Source organism: Echinops telfairi, unplaced genomic scaffold, assembly GCF_000313985.2.
Source record: "Echinops telfairi isolate 266 unplaced genomic scaffold, ASM31398v2 ScPeMD7_7458;HRSCAF=8496, whole genome shotgun sequence".
Lineage (NCBI taxonomy): Eukaryota > Metazoa > Chordata > Mammalia > Afrosoricida > Tenrecidae > Echinops > Echinops telfairi.
The window spans coordinates 19,467,632-19,479,340 of record NW_022111358.1 but is presented as its reverse complement, the minus strand read 5'-3'; the positions used below and the strand labels follow the sequence as shown (position 1 = coordinate 19,479,340).

Here is an 11,709-nt window from a genome sequence, read left to right as displayed (position 1 = left end):
CGCGCCGGCTCGGGAGCCCGGGGCACACTTTCCCGCGTGACCCCGTCCCCGCTGGAGGAGGCCCGAGAGGGTCCGAGTTTGAGGGACGGTCCCCCCGCCCCTCCCCCACCCCAGCCGCTCGCCCCGGGCACCCGCCGACCCCGGCGTCCTCCCAGACACAGGTCTCCCATCCCACGAGTCGTCCCAGAGCCCTGCCCTCAACAGGTGCCTCCGTGGGCTGCCTCCTTGCGAGGGAAACGGAACAGGTGACCCGCGGGGTTCAGCCGTGGCCTTGGGGCCTCTACCTGGCGAGACGTGAGCCTCCTCTGTCTGTCCCGGCGAGGTTCTCCGTGGAGTGCGCTTGTCGCGGGCCCAGGGTTGGGGTGCCTGTGTTACAGATGGGGACGGGGAGCCTCTGGGTGGGGTTCGCGGATGGGACCTCTTGGTGACAGCCAGGTCCAGCCAAACCAGGGACCTGGCGCCGAGCCCCTAAAGCCCGAGTTGCTTCTCAAGGCAAAGCGCCTAGAATCACAGGGGCCGGAGTGGAAGGAGTGTCGCGGAGCCGTCGGAGGTGGGGGGTGGGGGTGGGGTCACGGAATGACTACGGGAGCCACTTGGGACCACACTGCAAACACCTGCCTCGCTCATTTCTCCTGGGGCTGCCCGCTGCCGCCCAAGGTAGGAGGAAGCCGCAGCTGGTGCCTGTAGAGCTCATGGCACCAGCTCTGTGCCCTGGCTTCGCCCAGAGCCCTTCCTGGGTAACTGGGTGTGGTGTGAGTACATATTGATGTCTGCGTGCCCGGCTAGGCATTGTGTTGAGAGTTGAGGGGGGCAATGAAATCATGAGGTCTTGGTTAGTTGCAGTGGGGAAGCACAGATTGGAAGATTTTGAGGCCCGCTCTCTGTTAACCCCAGGCATGTTAACCTGTTAACCTAGCCTGAGTCTTGGTTTCTAGGTGCAGAAACCAAGGTCTTTTCAGAGGGCAGGAGACCCTATCATTCAGGTTTTCTTGCTGCTGCTGCTCTTTTCGAGGAGGAAACGTTTACTAACTGTTGAGGGCTCTACCTGTATTGGGGATGCAGAAGAGCCCCGATTAGAAACATACTCAGACTGCATCTTCATAGGAAAAAATGACGTCAGCAGTAAAACTAGCAAACTACCAGTTATGTCCATTTGATTGCAACTCATGCATACCGATCTTTGTTCCATAACTTTTCTCCTTCCTTCTGAACCTCCTGTGGCTCCGACCATGTGGGGGAGCCCTGAAAGTCTCAATCATCCATTCCATCCAGGTATTCCGGCTTCAGCAATACTTCTGATGAATTCTTTGACGTTTTAAACATCTGTGTTGACTCTCGACCTACAGTGGGCACTGCCGAGGCCAAGAAAAGATCGGGTCTCAAAGCCCAGGGCGCACACACACTTGTCAGGAAGATGGATACAATCATCTCATTGTAACTCCCAACATAGATAGTAGCTTTGCAATACAAGGAAAAGATAAAATGCACCCAACTGAAGAAGCAGCAGCTTTCAGCTCTGCCTTGGGTTTTGAAGCGAGGATAGGAGTTTTTTTAGGAAGTTGAGAGGAACAGCAAGGAATGAGAAGGGGACATCTGGCAGAAGGAACAACAGCTCGGGCCTGACAACTTGAAGTTGGGCAGCTCCGTCTACTCAAAGGCAAATTCAGAAAGTTCTCTTCCTAGATGGGAAGTGGGTTAAACTTTGGAGTTCTTCCAACCAGGCACTTAATAATCTATTTCCCCCACCTTCGTTATCCTTTTTAATTATTTTCTTTCCTTCATCCATTCTCCCACCTAAGAATCTGGGTTTTCATGATGAAGGATCGCACCTCTTTTATAGGAAAGATGTTAAACTGGTCCTCATTGTGAGTTCTAGTTCCCTTCCCAGAGAACATTTTGTGTTCTTAAAGGAGTTCTGGGGAAAGAGCTGATTGCTGAATGCTGAGGTTCTAGGTACCAGACAGCTTTGGTTAGTACACACGGGGAGAGTGACATTGTCTTACTGCGCAAGACAGACTTTACAACTGGTATTTCTCTCTCTCTTTTCTCTCTTATCTTCTCCTCTCCCATCTCACCCCCCAAATAAATGTTTTATACTTAAAGCACTCAAGTTTGAATCCTCTTTCTACGTTTTGCTGGCCGAAAATGACACGACCTGATGTTGTGTCATTTTTTAACCTCCTTGAACTCTCTTGCACCATTTCGAACAATGGGTTAAATGAGACTGTGTAAGATAAACTCCTTAGCACTGTGCAGTGTGACTTGTGGGTAGGTGTTGACTAAGTTTCCTGAAAGAACTAGCAGTTGGAGATTCAGCCAGCCTGGCCTGACCCTGCCACCTTTACTGGGCCCACACACTTTACTAATAGGTCACCCATTACTTTTACAAACGCAGCACTCTGAGCTTGAGTCCTGATTAATGTCTCAATTTACTTGGAGTGGTTCAGAACGAAAACTTACAAAACAGAGCATCATGTTTCCCTCTATGACTATAAACTTGATGGTTCTTGCTAGCTTTTCCCATGCAGACAATCTCAGGAAGACCAAGTATTGTTTTATTCTGTTGTAGCTCAGTCTCAACACAACAGCTTTCTCTTTGCAGAAAAAGCTACATTTGCTGGAGTTCAGACTGAAGACTGGGGCCAGTTCATGCATATCTGTGATGTCATCAACACCTCCCAAGATGGGTGAGTACAGTGTGTTGTTCATACTCTTGCCGCTGATAAGAATATAAAGTTGCAGTGCATTCTTCTCTTGTGAACTCTTGGATTTTATTTTAACAGTTTTATTGGTTTATAATTCACATATTATACAATTTAATACTTCCAGTCATATTAAGAAGAGTTGTATAATCACTCTTGTTGAGTATTTTCCTTATCCCCAAGGGTAGTGTTGATTATTCAATAAGCAAGGTAAGCATGGGCTTACTTGTGCTTTTTTACTACTACACTGCAGTAAACAATTTCACATGGGCTCACTGCCTCAAGGATTCTGCTTCTAATAATGCCTGACATCTGTTTCAAAAAAAAAAAAAAGTTAAATGGTTTCCCCCTTGAGCAATGGTTCTCAACCTGTGGGTCGTGACCCCTTTTGGGAGTCAAACGGCCCTTTTACAGGGGTAGCCCGATTTATAACAGTAGCAAAATTACAGTGATGAAGTAGCAATGAAAATAATATTACGGTTGGTCGTATCCACCACATGAGGAACTGTGTGAAAGGGTGGCAGCCTTAGGAAAGTTGAGAATCACTGTTCTTGAGGAATTCCTTTAGCTCTACTTGCAAGCGTTTTATGCTGATGTCACTGAGAAGTATTATCCAGAAACTGGTTGACTTCCCGAAGGTAGACTATCCCTGGGAAATCGTCAGGAACCAACCTTGATGGTGTATAGTGGGTTAGACATTGGACTGTTAACTTCCAAGGTCAGGAGTTTGAGACCCCCAGTCAGTCCACTGGAGAAAGATGGCTCTCTCTACCCTTGTAAGACTGGCACTCTCATTAAACCGCCCATAGGAGTGGCTGTGCTCTGTCCTAAGCGTCACCATGAGGCAGAATGGACGCAAGAGCAGTGAGTTTTTGCCACAGGGCACTTTTGTTTGTTTGTTTTTCTTCAGAATGCCAACTTCCTCATGTTCACGCTGAAATGCTATTTCTTACTATTCATTGTGGAGAATTCAAATTAATAGAAATATTTCTGAGAGAGGAAAATCAGTTTGAATTTACAGCCTGAATAACAGGCCATTATAAGGGATACAGGAACCCTGGTGGTACAGTTCTTAAGCGCTCAGTTGATAATCAGAGTTTGGGGCCACCTTGGGAGAAAGAGGTGGCAGTCTGCTTCCATAAAGGTTATAGCCTGAGGATCCCAAGTGGTCAGTTCTATTTTGCTCTGCAGGATCACTGTGAGTCAGAATTGATTTGATAGCCATGGGTTTTGGTATAAGTGATACAATATTGTTGTTCTGTTCATAGTCAAGTGATAACTGACAGCAGACATGTCTAGCTTATGTTGATGAAGAAAATGCTGAACCTAATTATTGATCAGCCATGAACGGAAAGTGCTCATCGTTGTTTCTTGTAAACGTTCCTGTCTTTCCGATAAATGTGCTTACCATATTCCTTCTTTTGAATCTTTTCATTGACAATACCAGTTTCTTCGTTGGTAATACAAACAGAAAGAGAGTCTTACAGAGGAAGTAAATTCAACCTTGTGATGAGAAAAAGTTCTGACTCTATACCATAAAATTGTAGTTTCAGAAGTTAAACTACAGTTCCTCTTGTCTTGCTAACCTCTAGGATCCCTGGTAGTATATTGCATTACGAGTTGGACTGTGTAGTACAAGGTTCGTAGTTCCAACCCACTAGCCGCTCTGTAGGAGAGGAAGAGACTTTCAGTTCCTGTGAAGATTTGCACATACTTTTTTGGTGTACCACACCTTCATTCAGAAAAATATTACTCAGCACTCCATGGCAATTAATACTTTTGTACGATAGTTCATAATCCAATGTAAAGTGTTGGTATATTCAGCATTGGAAACCCCCAGGGGGCAGTTCTGCTCTGTCCTATGGAGTTGCTCTTCCTAGAAGTCAACTCCAAGGCGATGAGTTTGTTGGATATCCCCAACCTGAATAGGCCAGGAACTCTTAATAGTATCAGTTCAAATGAGCATGCTTCATTGTTTTGGAAATTACATGTCCTGTAAACTGGTTTTGTGTACGAAGAGAGGGATGTATAAGCAGGTCCCTTTGTGGTGCTCTCTAGGCTATTGTATTTTATGTAAGTATTTTATTCTCACAATGACGTGGGTGGCATTGTTTGCCTATATACATCAGAAAACTTATACGTAAGAAGTTAAGTGGTCTTCCCAGGGTCACACGGTACAACCTTGGTGAGAGCCTGGGTTACCAGAACTTACCCGTTTCTTTTTCTACAGTGTATGTTCTTTTTCAGATACTGCTTGTTTTAGCAAATACCTAAATTGGTGATTCCACTGTATTTATTGCTGTAGGCCAAAAGATGCAGTGAAAGCTTTGAAGAAAAGGATTTCCAAAAACTACAACCATAAAGAAATCCAACTTACTTTGTCAGTAAGTACTTTAATATTATAATCAAAACTCGAGGGTCTGACAAGCTATTTCTTATGTTTAAATATGGGGGTGGGGAATCAAAATATTCTTAGGGAATTAGATTGAGAAAGAGACAGAAACACTATGAGTTCCAACAGTTCATTTATTGAGCATTGCAGAACAGCGAGAGGTAATAATGAGAGACTGTAATTACATTTAATGTCTTAGGATTCTGGGAAATTGATTTTTTTTTTTTCCTGGTTAGGAACTAGGGACTGGTGGTTAAAAATGTGTATATGCTGAAGCAACCAAGACGTTTGTGTGTGCTTGTTGAAGGTGGTAGGATAGAAGTCTTGAGAACTGCCTCCTCATTAGCTTTTCTACCTTGTCTGAAACCCTGTGTGGAGTCCTGAGATGCTGCCAGCTCATTAAGTTTCAGCCAAGTCCTGCTGCCTGGTATAATTTGAAGAAACCCTCTTTGTTGATTGAAGCAGTTTTCCTTTGTGCCATTTATTTTCTGATTTGGATGGGGAAGTTTACCTGACAGGTTCCCATCCCCACTTCCCATCGGTGGCCATGTGACCTCTCCACTCACTTTTTGGTGAGCTGCCTCTATTACTTGGGTGTGTTTTGTAAGCCCTGTCTCCAGACGCCTGAGAGTGAGCTTTGCGGCTTTCTAATTTCTTCTGCATGCCTATGTTTACCTCAGCCCAGCCCCAGGCCTTGCTTGGTGACTTACCTAATCAGCCAACATCACACAGCTCTTGGGAGCTTTGGGAGTGTTTATCTAGAGAGAACTGTAGGACAGATGGGAGCCTGGTTCCCAGTTTCTAGTTTCATGTGAAGCAACTGTATTATATCTTACTACAAGAGTGAGAGGAATTAACCGAACAATCTGACTGATGCTATTGCTGAAGTTGAGGTTTGAATAAAGGATTAGAGGTGTTTCCCTCTGTCACGTTTTACTGCCCTCTTCCATGCCCCACCCTCTTACAGCTACCTCAGGAAGATTGCAGAGTGCAAGAAACTATGGAGGGAGAGTCAGGTGCTTTCATGGAAATGTTACGGTAGTGATAATAAACCTCTGACTGACACTTTCAAATTACTTACCCACTTGTTGATGTACCCAACAGCCCTGTGAAGTACTTGTATCGTTAATGCCAATTCCACAGAAGACGCTGAGACAAAGAAAAGGTTGTGACCTTTCAGGGTTAAATGACTATTAAACAGGATAGCCAGAATTTGAAATTACATCATATTCTAAGTTCCATACCTATTTCCCCATCCCATATTGTTTCTCAAAATGAATCAAATCTGTCAGGAGAGACTATTGTGTTTCATTGATCATGTTCACCTAATTTGTGTATGGTGTAGAACCCAGAATATTCGTGTATCAGATGTTGATTGACTCATTGACTGCGTGCTCCTCACACTCCACCTTGCCTTTCCCACTCTCCAGACTCAAGGGCAAGGGCTAAAAGAGGGCACTATAGAAAACCGCATCAGACCCATGGCCTTTGGGTCGATTCCTACTCAAAGCAACACAAGGACCTCATACAGCTACCCCATAGGGTTTTCAAGGCTGTAAATCTGTATGAAATCAGATTACCACATCTTTCTCCCTTGAAGCTGCTGTAGGTTTGAATCTCAGACTTTTGGGGAAGAGATCATGCACATAACCGTTGTGCCATCCAAACTCCTAGGTATTATAGAAATAACCTGAAGGTGTGCCCTGAAATACTGTAGATTTAAATTATCTTAAGACAGCGGAAGGTTAGGAGACTTGAGTAAGGAAGGTAAAGGTGGAAAATGAATGCATGCCACCTCTTACATTTCATAATGGAATATTATTTCATCTTCTCTCTTTATAATGAGTTTTTATTGTGCCCAACCTCCTTGCTATTTCCCTATCTCCATATCTTCCACTATTACAGTTCCTTTTTTATGAAGATAAACCAAGAGCCTTCCCTGAGAAAGTTGAGTTATCCTGGAATGTTATTCCTTCTTACTCTTTGTAACTCGCCCCCTCGGTGATTTAATCTAAACCTTGCCGCACCGCTGCCTGTTCTACCTCAGACAACACTTAGATCTTTGCCTTATGATTTCCACACCAGTGCCACGAGAACAGCTGTATCGAAACCTGTACCAAAATAAGGGTCACAGATTAGGGGGAGGCTACCCCCTCCTTGTTGGACTCAGCATCCACACGAAGTTGGGAAAACGCCCACTTCTTGGGTTTTCATTCAGCAGTCCCTGGCCCTTGATACTTTCGGGCAGATTAGCACCCGTCTCTACTTCTACCTACTCACCAGTGCGAGTCCTTAAGCCTCAGAACTGACGTCAGTAGTCATTTAAGCCAAACTTAATGATGTTGGAAATTAGTTGCAGAAGGGATTATCCACTGTCTGTCAAAGGCAATTTTAAGTTTGCCAACAAACTCTTTAAAAAGTAATCCTTATATGTGACATTTCCATTTTCTTATTATGTGGTGATGAGAGCCTTTCAAAATCAATCATAGATGTTCTCTGCGTTCGCTGTCGTTTTGGATTCTCTGTGGACTTCTTTGCCTTGATTAAGCCTTTGATGAGATTTGAAGATAGGAGATTTTCAATCATCCATTGGTAGAGCGGTTTTGTAGCCCGTAGTCCTTTTGTTTTGTTTTGTTTTAAGATATTTTATTACCAGGCTCTGTAACTCTGAGCCAGAAACTAGCCTTTTCTTGAATGAGTCAATTGTGATGAATCTCAACAAGATACTACTATTATTGTCAAGTAGAAAGTGGTTGAACAGGTTCCTGGGAATTAATTAACTAATAGGCTTTTGTGAAGTACCCACTAAGGGATGAGTTATTGGGGCTTTAGAAGAAGTATAAAATGTGATTATCCATCCAGAGCCTGTTTTGGTGAGAGTGACAACAATGACCTCTCGCCTATAGGTGTCATGTGAAATTGGCCATACTTGGGGGTGGTCCCCATAATCAGGGTGTGATCCTCAGATCTGATAGCTCAGGAAGCCGATTGCTGTTGCTGTCGCTGGGGTTTCAGCTTGGGGGACTGACTTAGCCAATTCATATTAGAAAGGACCGAGTAATAAGTTGGTATCTGCTTTAGGGACTTACTATGAGAAATAAAACTCTTCTCCCACCAGCCTCTCTAAAAAGAGTACTCAGAGTAACTAATCAGCAGATGTTCTCTCTCCTAATAGGGATTCTCCAGGGAAGCAGATGAACAAAATAATTACCTTTTATAGAGTCCCAGTTATGTATCTGGCTCTTCCTAGAGATTATATTTCATTTCATCTGCACAAGAAGCTTCTAGAGCAGTGGTTCTCAAACTGTGGATTGAACCACCCTTTCACAGGGGTCACCCGATTTATAACTAGCAAAGTTACAGTTACTAAGTAGCAACAAAAATAATTTTTTGGTTGGGGGGGGGGTCACCACACCATGAGGAACTGTATTAAAGGGTTGAGGCATTAGGAAGGGTGAGGACCACTGTTCTAGAGGAAGGCATTTTGCCCTTTATGCAGAAGATACACATCCTTAGTAAGAATAAATTATTTGCCCAGTCAAGAGCAAAAGGCCACCAGGAAGCCCGGAGCCTCCCGGTGCAGGCTCTCAAAGACCCTTGTCTCCTAGGGTCTCTAGTCAGTCGCAGATGATGGCTTCTCTTCCCAGAGATAGGTTATCTGAACACATTTGCACCAAGACCCAATTTCAAAATGTGTAAAAGCAGCGTATTTGATTTTTCCCATTTGGCACAAGAGGTTTTACTACTTTATCTCTGGGCTGAAGGAGTAGCAAGAGATATTGGTGGCATACAAGAGGGGGTGATGTAGAAGTAATTATTCCTGACATACCCCATTCCAAAGGGCAGGATGACTCCTTTCCGGAAGTTAACCTTCTCAATATTCCTTGTTGGCTCTTTGATTTTGGTATATGAGCCTCCTGGGAGGGTGACCCATTTTCATAACATCTTGGCGCTCCAAGCATAGAAATTGGTTAGCAAGAAATTTACCACTCATCTGACCATTAGGAGAAATGTGACTTGGAAGCTTAAGTCTGTCGCCTGAGACCTCCCAACCAGCTGGTGAAGGTTTCTCTAAACTCTCAGTGAACCAGAGCCACTTCTCTTTTCAGCATTTCAACCCATTAAAAAGTCATCCTGATAATGTGCCAAGATAAAAGACATTTGTAATTCAAATTTTCAACTCATCTTCTAGCCAACTGGCATTTATCTAAAGACATTTTAATCTGTTGCAGGCTTTGCCTTTATTTTCCTTTGCTTTAAATGTTCTCTCCATGGTTCCCACTGCTGTGGCTCAGCTTCTGTATTTTCTGACTGCCTTCTTGGTCACCTTGCCCTTGAATATTGGAGTATGAAAGTACAGCTTGGTGTAGTGTCATTGGAGTGACACTCAGAATACAGAGCCTGGTGTAAAGTCGATTTCCAGGACCGCTTTTTACGGGCATGATCGCACCTATGTAACCGGGTTGTGGTCCCCGTGACCTCCCTAACATGGCTGGTAGCATAGAAACTAGAACTTTAATTTTGTTTTTAAGTCACATTTGGTGCATGCAGTTCTTCCATAGCAGCACATCCCTTCTGAGCCGGACTTCAGTTTATGCTGCCTTATTGAAAACAGTTCCTTCAAGGTGAATAGTGACTCCACTGATCAACTGTTTGAACACCTCCACCGCTCTGGAAACTCTGCGCGCCTTTGACTTTGTGCACATCATGTTCACTGTATTTTGTTCTTCCATTGCCATGAGTTTCATTTACTGAGTTTGCCTCCAACTTTTGTGAAAGGTCACCCCCAGCCTCCCACTGTGCTCACTCTGCTCATCTCAGGCAGCTTTTCCGACTCCACTCCTGGCCCCACAGTTTCCTGACCTGTAGCAATGCATGTACATGTCTCTGCTAAACATCTCTACTTGAACATCCCATATTCTTTTAAACTCAGGATCCTTGCACTTCAATCCATCATTTTTAGCACTCAGAAACCATACCTCTCCATCCACTTCCAAATTTCCATCAAATGCCATCAACCTCCTGCAGAATGAAAGGCGCTTATGTGTTAGTCTTGATCCTTGTTCAGCAAGTTGTTGAAGCGTCTCCCTTCATACTTCTGGCTTTCATTTCCTTGTATCCGCACACAGCCTTTTCTATGTCATGTGTGTACTGGTGGGTCCCCACTGGATGTCTCCATGCCTCTGGGATCGTTTACCCTCCAATCCCCTTTCTAAATTGCTACCTGGAAACTTGTCCCGAGTATTGTCTTTCACATGTTAATGCTTCTCTGAACCGCTTCTCACATGTTAAGCTTGTGTTAAGAGCGTGATGGCTACAAACTAACAAAAAAACTCTTCATGGATCTGAGTGTTTGTGAGAAGACATCCAAACTGGCCACACTGCCATTCAGCTTATACATTCTGGATAAGACCCGTCATCCCAAAACTATTCTCCCTACCATTCCAGTGCCCCCAAATGCCTATACGAAGCACCTAAGAGACAGAATACCTGTTTTCTTCCTTACAAGTCATGCACTTTGCCACTTTTGGATTTTTTTTTTCATATCATTTATAGCTCTACGGTCATCTTTATTTGTTCCTTTTTCAAACCCCAGCTTTTGCTAAAATTCTTCTAAGACTTGTTGCACCTGCTTATAAAGTTCTGTAGTTAGGATTACTATGTAAATTATTCATCTAAACCAGGACACTTCTGAAAGTGAAAGAAGGCCCCTCAATAAAAGCCAGGACAAACAGACATAAATCATCAGGACTGCCCTGGGAAACTCGGATGCATGCCCTCCTGTCTATAACCCATGTGTTTGGCTTGCACTTCTCATTTGGCACTTGGCATTCACTACCCTATATTGCTCTTAATGCTCTTATATGATTGTGTCCTGACTCAAAGAAGTTTATCCCAAAGCAATTACATTATGCTTTCCATTTCCAAACATCCCCAGAACCTAACACTTTGGCCTCTATTTAAATCGATACTAAATTATTTTTGTTCATTAGAATGCTGGTGAAAATCTTTATTTTGCCTTATATTTGGGAGCTGGTTTTTGCCAGAAAAATAGCATGTTTAATTTCTCTCTCTAATATAGCTTATTGACATGTGCATGCAGAACTGTGGTCCAAGTTTCCAATCTCTGATTGCAAAGAAGGAGTTCGTGAAAGATTGTCTAGTTAAGCTGCTGAATCCCAAATACAACTTGCCATTAGACACTCAGAATAAAATCTTGAATTTCATTAAGGTAAGTCTGCCTTAGACCTCCTGGGACGGTAAACATCTAAGATTAAGGACGTAATTACATACCTGCTGATGGGTTCACTGATCTTTTACAAACTTTACTTTGAGCCAGAAAGCATTCTTCATATTTTATTTTCTGTGTAATAATAGTTTATTGGCATTGGATAGTGCCCCTTTTCCACTGAAGAATTTTAGAATCATATCTCTGCTTTTCTCTAAGTTTCTAGATTATCCATAACAGGTATGAAAGATGGTTGTGTGTGTGTTTATTTTGTAAATATGGGAACTATATTCTGAAGTAATTATCTAACTAGTCCATGATTACTTGGCACAAAAGCTATTTTAGAATCTATTGATTGTGTTCAGTACAACAAATACCAATCAATG

The 11,709-nt window shown here is 43.4% G+C and overlaps 1 protein-coding gene across 2 annotated transcripts in view; it reads left to right on the top strand.

The window, feature by feature from the left end:
* Positions 1-2,602: 2,602 nt before the first annotated feature.
* Positions 2,603-11,709, top strand: part of TOM1L1 (target of myb1 like 1 membrane trafficking protein) — a 50,859-nt gene continuing 41,752 nt past the window's right edge. Inside the window, exons 1-3 of one of the 2 annotated variants that reach the window (XM_004707035.4) lie at positions 2,603-2,687; positions 5,008-5,086; positions 11,177-11,326. In XM_004707035.4, the coding sequence (XP_004707092.1) occupies positions 2,650-2,687; positions 5,008-5,086; positions 11,177-11,326 (267 nt within the window). In that variant the 5' untranslated portion in view covers positions 2,603-2,649. The remainder of the gene's footprint in view (positions 2,688-5,007; positions 5,087-11,176; positions 11,327-11,709) is intronic. The other variant, XM_045299552.1, reaches the window with a different exon arrangement.